The sequence below is a fragment of the Agelaius phoeniceus genome, chromosome 5 (genome assembly GCF_051311805.1).
Source record: "Agelaius phoeniceus isolate bAgePho1 chromosome 5, bAgePho1.hap1, whole genome shotgun sequence".
Classification (NCBI taxonomy): Eukaryota; Metazoa; Chordata; class Aves; order Passeriformes; family Icteridae; genus Agelaius; species Agelaius phoeniceus.
Window position 1 is genome coordinate 15,699,144 of NC_135269.1, and position 14,521 is coordinate 15,713,664.

The 14,521-nt window shown below is 43.9% G+C and overlaps 1 protein-coding gene across 15 annotated transcripts in view; it reads right to left on the reverse strand.

Moving 5' to 3' along the window:
• PPFIBP1 (PPFIB scaffold protein 1) overlaps positions 1–14,521 on the reverse strand; it is a 100,963-nt gene that overhangs the window by 5,154 nt on the left and 81,288 nt on the right. For 9 of the 15 annotated variants that reach the window (XM_077178372.1, XM_077178373.1, XM_077178371.1 and 6 more), the window contains 12 exons: positions 13,861–13,991; positions 12,507–12,560; positions 11,828–11,888; positions 10,731–10,760; positions 8,985–9,159; positions 7,520–7,552; positions 5,179–5,320; positions 4,773–4,901; positions 4,057–4,207; positions 2,714–2,825; positions 2,492–2,580; positions 602–724 (listed from right to left, as the gene is read on the reverse strand). In XM_077178372.1, coding sequence (XP_077034487.1) covers positions 602–724; positions 2,492–2,580; positions 2,714–2,825; positions 4,057–4,207; positions 4,773–4,901; positions 5,179–5,320; positions 7,520–7,552; positions 8,985–9,159; positions 10,731–10,760; positions 11,828–11,888; positions 12,507–12,560; positions 13,861–13,991 — 1,230 coding nt within the window. The remainder of the gene's footprint in view (positions 1–601; positions 725–2,491; positions 2,581–2,713; positions 2,826–4,056; positions 4,208–4,772; positions 4,902–5,178; positions 5,321–7,519; positions 7,553–8,984; positions 9,160–10,730; positions 10,761–11,827; positions 11,889–12,506; positions 12,561–13,860; positions 13,992–14,521) is intronic. The other 6 variants (XM_077178383.1, XM_077178377.1, XM_077178384.1 and 3 more) reach the window with 3 other exon arrangements.

Sequence of the window (14,521 nt, forward strand, 5' to 3'; positions counted from 1 at the left end):
GGCTGTGTCAGGTCATTGGATTATTGTGCTGTGCTCTAGGGTTATTTGCCATTTCTACCAGTAGAGCTGAAAATTCAGCTGTTCCATGAGCTGCTGTGCTGTTCTTGCAGATACACACTGTGGTTCTAAATCCAAGAGTCTGGGTTCTTCTGTCATCCATTGCCCTGTCCAGCATTTGCTGCTTCCAAAACACAATGATGGCAGTCTCCTGCCTGGTAATGGGGCCAAGCTCCTTTTACACAGAAAATTTTGACACAGCCATCAGTTTTCCAGAGAGTTGCACAAGACTTGTGGCAACAGTGCACTGAATTCAAGATGATTTGTTTTCCAGACAGCACATCAGAGACTGGGCAAAAACAGCCAGCTGTTGGCTTGGAGGAGAAGCAGGAGACTTGGAAAGGTGGGCATGAGTTTGGGGTCATGGCAGGTAGAGGAAATTAAGTGATGTCAGAGCTTGAGGTTAAAAGAACAACATGAGGAACAGGAAACTAAAAATGAAGGAGAATGAGGAGACAGGAGGAGAGAGCAGAGCAGGAATAATCAAACACCAGGGATAAAGCCCTAGAGGATTCCTCTTCACAGCTTCCTTGTAAAGCAGTACCTCATCAGATGGCCTCCGGCGCAGGCAGTTGGGCTCAAAGTTGTTTATTCTCAAAACCTGAATGGCTCTTTTGATGCTGAGGTGGTGAAGGACACTGATGACCTTCAAGGAGAGCAGATCATCCTGTCAAAGAGCAAGAGGGAGTTAACAAACACAGACATGCTTATTCATGGGAGCAGCATCCTCCTGGAGAGGACTGCTTTAGCCCTGGCTTAAAAAGGCATGTTTGACACATCTAGGGGAAGATTTTAATATGTCAGACAGGTGGTTCATATCAAACCATTGTGCCAAAATAAAAACTTTCTGTGTTGCACTGTACTAGCTCTTGGGGGATGTTTTTCACACAGGGTACAGAGCTTAGTACAAGAAACATGGGGTAACAAGGAAGGAAAAAGAGTGAGATGACACATCCTCAGTGAAAGGATAAGAGCCAAGGCAGCACCAACACACTACACTAGACTCACCGGGCATTTAATCCTGCCAGAAGTTACCTCAAATGTACACCTAGAAGTTTAACTGAAAAAATAAATTACCCTGAAAACTGGGATATTCTCTATGGTTAGAATAAAAAAGAGGGAAGAAGAAAGTGTCTCAAAGTCCAAGTGCAGTTTGGCTAACTTAAATAAATTTATGCACCCTTGCTCCAGGGTTAGCCTAGCTTAATCTTTCAGTTTTACTTATATGTTATGAGCACTGGAATCTATTTTGTCAGATATTTAAGACAAGATTCTTTGCTTACCCAAACATCCCACTGCGTTCAGCTCAGTTTGTGATGAATCTGACAGTAGGTTATTATGTCATGGTTTGCTATTTCATTTATTATAAAATAATAAATGTTCCTTATTAATTATTTTGAGTTGGAGTAACTTCAAAAGATCATAACAAGTATTAGTTTAATACTTTGGATATTTTGTTGGTTGTTTACCAACAATCTGTTGTCATAATTTGATGATTAAACTTGCTCTAAAAATGTCCCTAGTGATCTAGGGCAGTTAAAGGGCAGTGACAATGTTAGTAAAGTCTCCCAACACAACATCAAACTTCATGGAGGCTGCTGGCATCACACCTCCCAGGGTTAAGAAGGAGAAAAAACAATCTTATAATAAATAAAATTGCAAACCATGACATAAAACCTATGCAAAACACATGCCAGTGTGGCATGAAAAGGTAACTCATGAGAGAGCAGGGCTGTGATTGATTTCTTCTTTGTTGTGCAGAAAGAATTAATATTAGGGATGTTCAATTTGCATTTGTGTCCCCAGAGAAGGAAGGTCTTATCTCATCTTACCTGAGCCCTTACACAAAGGAAACCTGACTGGCAGTGAAGTGGGGAGGTGATGCCTGTGCTAAGCACTTTGAAATGCAAAAGCTGTTAAGTGTAGCCTGCTTTCAAACAAGCTGGCTCTCAGAACTGCAATTTTCTTCAAAGGAAATTGCTTGGGTTTTCTTCACCTAAGCATCCAAGTAAGTAAGCAAGCTGATAGAATGCTTGCTCACTGAAGAAAAAGATTCCACCTGCTTCTATTAATTAATAACAATATGAACAGCAAAAGCATGAATGGCAAACACAGAATTTGCACATCTTTGTGTACAAAAGCCCTGCCTCAGCACACAGGTGTCACACACAGCTGTTGAGCTCAGGATTGCCCATTTCTCATGCATGAGTCCAAATTCTTGCTACTGTGTTTGCTCTTCCACCTGAATCTAGTAGGTCTAGAGATGAAAAGAACTTAGGAAATGCTTGCAGGTGAGCAGTAGTATCTGATTTCTACAGGTTACAGCTATTGGCATGAACACAGGACATTCACTAGAGTTTAAAGGGGTCCTTTGAACACTGAGAAGCCAAGAACATGGAAAGGATGTCAGGAAAGGCAGAAACCGTTTACTCACCACAGTCATGTAATGGAGCATGCGGCCATCCACCTTCCCCTCATCAAACTGGGTCTTATACTGGGGCAGGCCAATGTCATCCAGCCACCCTAGGGCAGGACAGACACTCCTGTCAGAGTGGCAGCCACATCACCCAGCAGCACTCACTGCTCCTATCCTCAGCACCCCACGGTTAAGGAGCCCTATCCAAAGCCACTGCTTCAGCATGCAGTAAAATCTTACTGGTAACCCAGTGGTAATCCAGTTTTCCATGGTTGTTCTCCTCTTCAGATCCCAGTGCCTGCAGAGCAAGCTGGAGCTTCTTCCTATGCAAAGGGTGCTTTATCCCAAGCTCCTGTGAAAGGAAGCAAAGCAGTAAATCTAGAGACAATACTGTTTTATTCCTCCCTCTGCAAGTGACAAAGGGTTTCTGAGAGTCACACTTTCACAGCATTGCTGGGGACATGGCAGGTGCATTTTCTTTTTGCTGAATTTCAGTGTTGTTTTAGCAGACATTCAGCACTAGGGAAAGGCCCACTTACACTGTGGCAGATTAATTTCAAGGAGTAGTGGATTCTAAACTGCATTAAAATGTTGGCCACAATATTCTCATACCAGGTTAAAAAAAATCCCACAATATAATAAAAATGTTAGCGTTCAAAAAATACTTGCTGGGAGTAATTCATCCTCTCCCACTTAGGCAGGTAAAGTTAAAATAATTATTTAGTTAATAGCATAGGAATGTTCCAGAAATTACTGAAATTCATTAATGCTTTCAAATGTGTAACATTATTCCCCAGTTTAGTTGCAAGTATTCCAGGATCTCTTTAATATCATTTCACTTTCAGGAGTGCCTGCTGGTTAATGTTACCTCTGACAACACTATTACAAGCCATTATGTTCATAATACACTTCTCTTATTCCAGTTGTAGTGTAACTACCCAACTGAGAAAACAGGCTTACTATTTGGTGAAGAGAGTGATTTTTTAAAAGCTGAAAATTCAAACTTTATGAAATACTATGGATTAAACATGTAAATTGAATCAATTTCTCCTGTGTTTCTCATTTTTGAAAATAGACAAGCAATTCTGCAACAATTAAAGACAGAGACTGATCAACCTGTGTGTAACAAATCCTCATTCCTCTTTGTATAAAATAGACAGAAAACACAATCAGAACAAAACAGCACCTTTTAACACCCTTCTCACGTAGGCATAAAATAACTGAAGCATATATGGGTGCTAATGAAGCAGGGCTACAAACCCATATGATAATGAGGCAGTCTCACATGCATATTTTTAGAGGGTGCTATAGTCAATTGATGTGTCCACGCTTAATAGAGTTAAATCATGTATTTGTAATTATTAGCTTCATTACAGAGCATTAAATTTCTACAAAACTTCAGCTAAAATAAATGGATTTGGCATCATTGCAGGTGACAGTATTTTGAAAACTCATCTAGTTTACTTTTTTTTACCAGGTGCACTTTACAGACCTGATTTACATGCCCAGAAATGATAATTTTTTTTGTACATTTATTTGTACCTTTTTTTTTTGTACCTTTATTTATTTCTGGTATTCCTCACCTTTTCCAGATCCTGCTGAGAAGCCTGCAGAAGTGTTTGCCCAGACAATATCCAGTGCCTGCCATTATTGATGTAGGAGCCAAGCCCCTGGTCCTGGAGCCAGTTGCAAACCTGCTCCTTGGTCCACTTTGCAAATGGCATGTCCAGCTCACTGTGGGAGATGTGACCCAAAAAAGACTGATAAATCCTGTGCTTCCAATCTCCTGTTCTCATAAATAATGAGAAAGCCAAAAGCTAAGCCTAATTCACATCTTGTGGGATCTGGGACAAGCTCTGAGGGGGAACCATCAGCACGATGAAGTGCTGGGTGCTGCTGATCTGTTGCCACTGCCACAATAAACACAGCCTCCTATAATGCTTCTGAAAAGAGCCACCCCTGCTGCCTAGCATGGCTACAGCTCAGGAGTGAGACTGGGATGTTTCTCTTTCTCCTTTAATCCCTGGAAGTGCAGCAGGAAAGGCACAGAAGGAGTATCAGTCACTGCCCATGAGGGCTCACACGCTGCCTCTCAGCTCCATCCTGCGAAGGCGGGAGCTCAGCAGCAGGACCCCAGCACCCAGCCCACCTCAGCCCTGCAGGGACCCTCTCTCAGAGGAGGAGGCAGCCTGGATCTGCCTGGTTTTGGCCAGTCAGGAGAGGGGATGTTTCATTTTGGCACTGCCCTCCTGCTCTGGCCCCGTGATCCAGGCACTGACAGTGGCCGCGCTGGTGTCACCTGTGGGACTGGCCCAGGTCCCGAGACCAGCCCAGCCGGGGCCCCGCGGTTGCTCTCGTCCCTCCTCTCTTGAACTCTGTCTCAGACATGTCGTCTGGGTTGAACGTGGTGGACTGACTCCTTTTAAGCCTAAAGGAAGCAAGCACATTCACATCTGGCTAGGGAAAAGGCACGTCACTGCTGCCACTGCAACCAACACAGGCAAGATCTCCCCCAGGGCTGGCAGCCCCTCTTCTACCTGCCCCCAGCACACTGCCATCCCTCCCAAATACCACACGGGCTCCTGCTCTTGGGATGTTAAACCATGGAGCCATGCGCTGGCAGGAGAGAAAGGAAGGTGTGTCCCCAGCAAACCCCTGCCCAAGCTCCAGCTCTGGAGAATGGCCATCTCTCATCTTTTACTTACCTTCCAAACAACTTCTTGATTCCCCTGGCCTTTTTCCTGGAATCTGGAGAAGGTGGTGTCATCAGCAAACTATCTGCTTCCTTTGGGCGAGGGGGCAAGCCAGCCAGATCCAAGTGGTCTGCAGATCCCTTCTCCGTTTCAGCTGTTAGAAAACAAAAGTTTTGTCAAGACCTTCTTGTGCAGGACTGTACAGACATGCTCATGACCTTGGGAATGACTCCTGCTAAATTACTGACAGCCACCATGTCAAGAAAATGGGGCAAAGAGGGATGGGAAGATCCATGAGAAATGCCACATGTTCCTCCTTCATGGGTCTGGCTGGTAATGCTCCAAGGCAATGCTCTGCTTCAGTTAAGTGCCTTTTGCACCCAAGGTGGGAAAATCCACCTCGTGAATCAAGCAGGGAATTAAATCCCAAATTTACTCTTCCTCAGGGAGTGCTCCTACAGTGCTTTCACAGACAGAGCCAAGGCACGTGGGTGCCCAGGAACAATTCAGTGCAGTTGCAGGGAACTAAACCAGGAGTCCCCAAGGCACAGAAAGCCAAGTAACTTCCCTGCAGATATCCTTCTCAATAACCTGTAGTATTTCATTCCCTGGCCAGGAAATTCCAGCAACAAAACTCCTGCCCCAGAAGGAGGGCCATCTCCCCCCCACTTCTTCAAACTGAGGAATATTTTGATCATCCTCAGAGGAACACCATGGAGTTTAGGCTCTATCTGAACCATATCTTCTGGGTGAACAAAACATCTCTGATCAGAGACCCTCAACATTACCACCCACTCTAAAAGCATTTAATCCTTGATCTGTAGCTCTTTTCCAAGACAACAAACCTGAGGGCTCTTGTTCCCAAAGGGGAAGTTGCCACAAAAGCTAAACTATTAAAGGAAAAGACAATTTAAACATCATTTAAAAAGAAAACTAATAGAATTGCAGTATCTACTAGACTACATAAGCAGAGATGTGCTAGCAAGTGCTAGATAGCTGAATAAAACTACCATGTGGAGTTTATGCCAGTTGCTTGCTGGGGAAGAGTGAGAGCATGAGCTTGTTCAGCTGAAGCAGCTGTGGCAAGGCAGTCAGGCCTGGAATGACTTGCAGCATCTTTTAATATAGCTCTGTAATTAAATTCCCATCACTTGTGTTTGAAATCAACTTTCAGACTTCCAGGAGAAAAGTAAACAATGTATCAAGGCAGAGCTCATATTGCTGAGACATGTGGTCTCAGGCCACAGAGTTGATGCTGAGATGGCCACAAAAAGGCCATGACCAGCAGCAAACCGTAGGCTTTGCCAGTGTATCCTTCTGCTGGCCAAACTTATGATGGTTCAGCCAGAACACTTATGAACATGGCCCATTTTCCACCTTGTCAAACCTTGCAGTGAAACAACAAGGTCACACAAAAGATCATTTCCAGGCACTTTGGTTCGGCCACTAACCCACACAGGGATCCTGCCACTGACAGAGACAGCACTAACATCCAACAAGGCTGTGGCATTCATGGGTTTTGCTTTACTTGTAGAAGGTAAAGTGAAAAAATCCAAAACCATGGAAATCAGGACAAGGTTGGGTGCATTAGTAGCAGAGATTTGCGGGAATTGTGCTGTTTGCTCCTCAGACCTGGCTCCTTCTCATGCACTGACACAACTCTGTGGAACAGGTAACGTTTAGGGGGCCATGTGAGAAATGGAGAGGGTCCAGAGCACTTGGTCTCTTTGCCACCACATGTGGCTGTACCACCACCCCACTGACACAGCTCTGCTTCCTAAGGCAGGTCTCACCTGTCCTTGCCAGAACCACCCAGGGAATCCTCACATCACAATACTGGTTCTTATTTACTGTGTGAATGGCTCCTTCCCCATCTACCCCAATTATTTCTCATTTGTTTTACTGTACCATAAACACAACTACATCTAGAAGATGAATTACACATGCTTTCCCTCAGAACTCCCTTACATGAATACCTGGGAAATACAGCTCATTCCCTACTTCACCACCCTTTAAACTCTTCCAGTGGATCCAGGACAGGTGGCAGCACAAAGGTAACTACTAAGCATGACCAGTTCTCACCTGGTACATCAATCTGTGGTACCTTTGTGCTCAAAGGTACAGCAAAGTCTCTGCAAATTGACCCGCAATCTCTCATTAGTAGCAGCTACTCAGGAACAGCACAGCTGACTTTTAGCAGAGGGCAGATGTTATGTGAAAACTCCTTTTAGTGATGGGCAGAAGCTCCGATGCAGAGCTCTGGTGCCTGGTTTGGGAAGTGTGTGGCCACAGGAAGCTGTTAGCAGCAGTCAGGGCACAGGGCTGGCTTGGCAGACATGCAGGATTACTGTACCTAAGGTAGGTGCACTGGCACTTCGACTGCGATCTTCAGATTTCCACACAAGGCACAAACCCACACGCAGCACAACGGGAGAGAACACGCAGAGGCACAAGGTCAAACACAATTCAAAACTCACAGTGACACAGTACGGACAAAAGGAGGGAGGGACGGGAGACACAAGCGCCACACAAGTGCTGAATTCACATGGGATTAGGAGCACCAAGTCACTGGGAAACTCCCTTTCCCAGCAAAGGAGTGGAGAAGAGCTCTGTGGTGGGGAGGAAAAAATGGCACTGCAGTCACTTCGGTGCAAGGAGGTCATCTGCTCCAGGACCCACTGCTCCTGTGAAGTGGCAAATTCCTGGACAGCAGCTTTACAGATGGGGGCACTGAAATCTGGATAACATAAATAACTTACTCAGAGTCACAGCACCCTGATTTACATGGCCCATCTTTCACTCCTCTATGACAGCCACAAGTACTGCGCTTTGTTAGACAAATCAATTTCAGGACAACACGGGATTACACAAAAGCAAAGATGAAATAAACCAAAGCGAAGAGTCTAACCCTCAGAATAGACTGTACATCTATTCCAAGTAAGCTAGCAACTTCCCAGGCTGTATGTCACAGGCAAATATGGGCAGCACATCAACAATGTGTAGGTATGTTACTTGTTTTCAACAAAAATTTAAAATTCTCTTGGAGTAAGTAACAAAGCAGAAGCTATCCCCCTTCAGGCTTCTGAAATAGAGAGCTAAATTCCTGAATCTCGTGCAAGAGAAAAACAAAAACCTCAGATGTCTGGCAGTAGATCTGATACAGGGATTCACTGGATGCTTGAACAGGATCACTGGAAAGACTGCTAGAGCAGAGCAGTAAATGTAAGTAGAATTCTAACTACTGGCAACAGTGACTTCTGCATTGAGCAGAACATTTTGTTTATTTCTTCGTCATATGCAAATGTCACCAAATGACAATACCAAAATAACGCCCCCACCAACACTACAGGTAAAAAATCAACGTGAGCTTGAATGACTTGCCAATCCTGTTCCTGTTGTCACCACCTCTTTTGCAAGGCTGCTTAAGTACAAAAAAACAAAAAACAGAAACACTGAGTGCTGCTGTTCTATTTCTGTACATCTGAAAATCTTGTGAAAGATAAACCAAGGATGGACCCAGGGGAAAAAAAGCCCACAAATCCCATGCGAACTACTGCCAGACAGCATTTCATACAGCAGCAAGCCCCTCCAAGGTCCTAGGGAACATACCACAAGCAGAGTCTGAACCACATCAAATATTTCTTGACCTCAGTGATTTTCTTTTCTCGCTGTTTGATATTTTCAAACATTCTACTATCAGAAGTGCCACTAAGTCACAGTGAGACTAAGGCTGGCTTTCCTGCTTCTTAAGGCAGTTACAGCTGTTGTTAAGATGCTTCAAAATGCACAGAATCTGAATGCAGAGGCAGGGTACCTACCCAGATTGGGGGCACTTGCAGTCCTCTTGTTATTTTTTATCTTGAAAAAGCCCCGGCCAAAGGAAGATCTGGCTTTGCGGGTGCCAAAACTGTCCTCGTCACCTGTGCCACCGTGAGAAGGAGACTTGGGAGGGAGGGTTGCAAAATTATTGCCTTCCACAGGAGGTTTAACCTGCTTGAATTAGGGAAATAAAGAGTCAATATAAGGGAATTGCAGAAGGCCTTTTGAGAGGCTGCAAAGTGACTGCTGGCAGGTAATCTGGGAGGTCCTTCTCATCTGTCACTACAAGAATACAGAATGTAAAAACCATAATGAAAAACATAAACAAGATCTTCCTTTGAATGTGTTGTTGTCCTGGTTTGGGCTGGGATGGAGTTAACTTTTTCTTAGTTCAATGCTGTGTATGGGTTCAGTGCTGTGTTTTGGATTTAGTAGGGAGTAATGTGAATAACACTGGGGTGTTTGGGTTGTGGCTGAGCCCCGAGTCAAGGACTTTCCATTTTCCCATGCTCTGTCAGCAAGGAAGTGCACAAGAAGCTAGGATGCAGCATGTCCAGGACAGCTGACCTGAACCACCAAAGGAATATTCCTCACCACAGAATTCCATGCCCAGTATATAAACTGGGGGGGGTTACTGGGAAGGGGAGCCAATCAAATTTTGGAGATGGGCTGGATATTGGCCAGTGGGGGATGAGCAACAGTATTGTGGTGCATCAATTGTCTTCTTGGGGCAGGGACGGGGACCAGCTGTAGGGTACTTTGCTGTCAGCTGGGATTAAACCCTGACATTTGTTCAGGATTATTATCACTACCTGCTAAGAATAAATTGTGTTCTTTAAGATGTTCCTCTATTTTTGTAAGGCTGACTTAAAAGTGTGGAAAAGGTAAAAATAGAGTCCTGCAAGGCTTTGAACTTCTCCAGCTTTCCAGGGTCTCTGTCTCCCCACTGGCAGCTGTAGGGCAGTAAGTGGGAAGCAGAGAGACACAGTACTTTGGTTCTCTGCCAAGTGTCAGAGAGCTCTTTCTGTCTGTCACTGCTCTGCAATTTCTTAATTAATGGATTAATTGACCGTGTCCACTGCCAAAGCAAAGAGGAAATTTCAGATCAAGCAAGGAGTATAAATGCCAAGAGAGATATCAGACACTCCAGTCAGCCAATTTAAAGCAGTATGTTAACCTTGCCAGCTGTTTCACTGTCTCTTTGAAAGAAGGAAGCGAAAGCATCCACAGCCCAGATACAATCCTTAGGCTTTTGCTGAATCAATACAGCATTCATCCCATGAGTGGTGTCTGAAGTCTGTCACCTCTGCTCAGGTGTTCCTAGAGGTAAGAACTGCAAGATGTGGCCTTAAGGTACCACAGGGTGACTGTTCTGCAATGACATGCTTTTCAGAAACACACTTGCTACTCACAAAAAACGACTGAGAAACCCAAAGGTTTTTAAAGGTACACTAATCAAAGATAATTACAGAGTCAGTAAAATGCTTAATGGTTAGCTTTGCTAATTATCTAGCAGGGGAAAAACATTAGCTTAGCTGGTAACCTTGTGCACAATCAGACTGGAAGACAATCCATGTGTCAGGAGGCAAGGAGGTGCTGAGCACTGAGCAGTGCCACAGAGACTCCTCCCTGTCCTGTCTGCAGGACTTTCATTCCCCCTCTGGAACTGTGTGTGGCAATTCCACACCTCCCAGCCTGTCAGCACCTCCTCCAAGGACACACATCACCACACACACACACATTACCTCTGCTGGCTTCTGTGCACAGTCTCTGTCCTGTTTGGGAAAGATTAAGGCATTTAAAAAGTCATGGTTTATAGCTGGTAGTCAATTCACTATGATTACCCCCAGTTAAGTTCTGACAGAAATACCCTTCCCTGACTGTTCCTTTTCCCCAAAATAAATCTCTTCAGAGCTGTATTTCACACAGATTAAGCCTTGCTTGCTTTGAGGTCAGTGAGTTGACATGGAAATAGAGTTGCTTTGGTTCACTTTGTGAAGGATTAGCTGTGCACATGATTAGTGACACACAGAATATTAAGGCACTCACGGGCAGAGCTGCCTGAGGCGACCCAGAGCAGGAACCAGACAGGGTAGAAGCCAAGTAGATAAAACATCCACAGCCTCTACTCCTGTCTGTCCAAACAAACAAAAACCAAAGAGCCCCAACCCATGAACTCCAGCTCTTATCAGATTCTGGGGACATTTTCAGTCCTGTCAGCCTCCCCCCTACACTACAAGGCACAGGAGCTATCAGGGAATTCAGGAGCCTCCTGGAGTTCAAGCTGTCACAAAAGAGTATTTGAATTGCACTGATTTGATGGCATTGCTAGAGATTGGCTGCTTTTGGTAACTTCCACAGAAACCTAAACTGAAGCTCTCCCCAGACATCCAACAGCTCAGTATTTTGTTTTTGCCTACCTAAAACATACAGTCAATCCAGATTGTATTTTACAGTGCATTAACTACATGGCCTGCCAAAATTATTCACCTTAAACACAGGTATGAAGTGGTGGTGGGAGTTATTTTTTTCTTGTCTTAAATCAGTAAGGCATATCCAGTAAAAAAATCCCACCTCATTCTCTGGGCAGAAACACAGCAGGAGAGTCTCAGGTAAAAGCCTCATACAAAGAGGGAAAAAAAAAGCATCTGTGTTTTCAAGGACAGCTTTTCTTCTTTAATAGAATATGGAAGATGTCACATATGTGTGACCACTGCCAACATATGCCACAAGGAGCCCTGACTCAAAATTTCTCATAAGGCAACACAACACCCAGAGGGTCACAACAGAGATGTCACACCTATGTGCAAGGAGATGGGAGGAAGTAAGAGACCAAACCTACCACATCAGATGCCTCTTTCCTCAAACTGCTCAGACTGCTAGACTTCTGCAGTGTGGAAATCCTGAAACAATAACATAAAAACCAAGCTCAGTTATTAGAATGAAACTTGCTAAGATAAAGACACTCAAAGAAATCAGCTTTAAAGACAGCATTATAATACATGATGAGATATACTAAACCAAATGATATTTTAAATTAAGATGTAGTAATCAGTGCAGTAAATTCAGTAATCAGAGCCCATGCAATTTAATGAGATACTGTAAGAACTTCCACACTGGAATAACTACTGCTTTAGGGAATATGGATATGTGGCAGAAATGAAAATTATTTTCTCATTGTAGTCAGCTGATCACCTTCCCCCCGCTACCAAAAGAAAAAAACAAATAATGTGTGCATGCACTATGGAAAACTATAAACTTCAAAGTATATTGACAGTCTACCACCAAATTAGAGATGCTTCACAGTGTAACAGAAGTACCATGTGCCCAGATAAAGCATGGGAAAATAATGATCATGAAAGCATGGGACATAAGCAGAAATCTACCATCACCAAATATCATCTTGGCTAAAATTAACTGACCTATTTACATATGTATGTAAAATAAGGGGGTGCTTTGTGGGAGTTTAAGACCATCACATTTAAATATGTCCCCTGAACAGATTTGATTATGGCACTTACACTGGACTATCACACAGATGAGTTTCAGGGGAGGAACCTGTTGATCTTCCTTCACTGTAAAGCAAAAAAGATATGAAAAAAGGCTGAGACAGAAATCCTATGATCTCAGCCTGCTCTAATTCTGTTTTCACTTCAGCTCTCATGGTACTAACACACAGCAAATTTTCCCTGCTATGGTCTCAAGTCCTGTAAAAGATAAAGGACAAAGGTAAGTAAGCTCAAGAGCCCCAGGTAAGACAACTCTCACTGTAAAATGACGACAATACTGAACTATTCAGCTTCAATAAACACAGAGGTTCCAGCAGGGTCTGCAGCAGCACAAGGAGTGGAGGTCACCATCTCCTGGTCACCACCCACAGCAGGGGGCACTTTGCTGCAGTTTAGTGCTTGCTTTGGATTTTGCCAAGAGGAGACACAGGTGAAATCCCTGCTGGTGATGGCTCGAGCTGCATGAGGAACATGCACAGCACAAACTGAGCAAAGCTGGGCTTCTGGAGAGGATCCTTTCCTCAACTGGAACTGGAAAAATCACACATCAAATTGAGTTTGCACTGATGCTTCACATTGAGATTGATGATTGTTTCAAGTCAACAACGTCTCCTTGTCTCTGCATTCTTAGTGTTTGTGATACTTCTCAAGATAAAGCCAGGGATATGGACCCAGAAGAAAAAACCCAAGCACAGTCTTTGTTGAGCTGTGAGTGCTTTTCTGTACCCCTGCAGTGCCGGTGCAGGTCTGCAGGGATTGGGTTTCCTCCCAGGACAAGGAGGGTGCAGGATTAGAAATGCTGATGAAAAGTGACAGCCACTCTTCACCCAGCAGCTGCCACAGGTTCCAAGCTCAAGGACCCCTGGGTGCCACAGCTCAGCCACAGCCCCAGGCTGTAGCCACACATCCCTTGGGTTTCCTCCCCTCCTCAGGTTAGAGCTGGAAGCCCTTTTGTTCTGGCAGTTCCTTACAACATCTTTAGCAGCTGTGTAAAATGTCTGAGCACAAATCACTAGGGTTGGCAGAGCCAGCCAGACTTCCATGATGCAAACATAGACAAAAAAAATGATTCTGTGGCCTTCATACATTAGATCAGCTTCCCTCTCCTTCTGTTCATTCCTTGTGAAGCAGCTGGTACAGACCATGAGTGCTGCTACAACAGCAACCAAACCAGCCCTTGCTTACTCAGGATTTAATCAATGCACTTCAGGAACATTAGCTTGGTTTGCTGCAGCTAACCGAGGGACTCCTAGCCTTGTTTACCTGGCAAATGACTTGATAATTCAGTGACTGACAGATTATTGCTCTCCTTAAATGTCACAGAATATTGGATTTACAATTGAAAAATACATGGAACCCATAATACCTCATTTCACTTGCGGGATCTGGCCTAGGGTGTGTTTTCAGTCTCTCTGCAACAGTTTCTGAGCTCTTGGATGCAGATGAAAAGGAAGGGATCGAAATCTGTAAAATGCTGGTGTGGATCTGTAAGGAATTCTGAAAAGAAGGAAGAATATGTGTTACAGTCTTCTGAGCTGAAATTAAGCAATCATAAATGAAAAAAGAGTAACAGATAAACCATGAAGAAAAGGATCTGAAATAAGGTTTCAAAAGTGATTTTTTTCCCCCTTATTCTAATAGAATGATTTACTCCTTGAAAGATGGCACTGCAGACAAAACATGAATCATTGCACGGCTAAGCTACAGCATAGACAAAAATCTCACAAGTCTCCCAAGGCTGCCTGCTAAATCTGTCTCTGCCACAGACACCATGAAGGGTAGTCCACTTTTCAGATTTAATCCTGTCCTCAGACACTCAGAGAATACAAAAAAGCTGCTAAACATTTAATTTAATTTAATTTTCTTCATAGTGTGTTCTTGCTGCTTAAGTGAAGACCATGCTCTGACTCAGAGTTTAGAGAAGAGAGCTATAGTTTTTGTACTGGAAAATCTGATTGTAAAAATCAGAGATTGAACCACAACCTACATGTAATTTAACTGAATGGATGCAATTATGATCACATCCT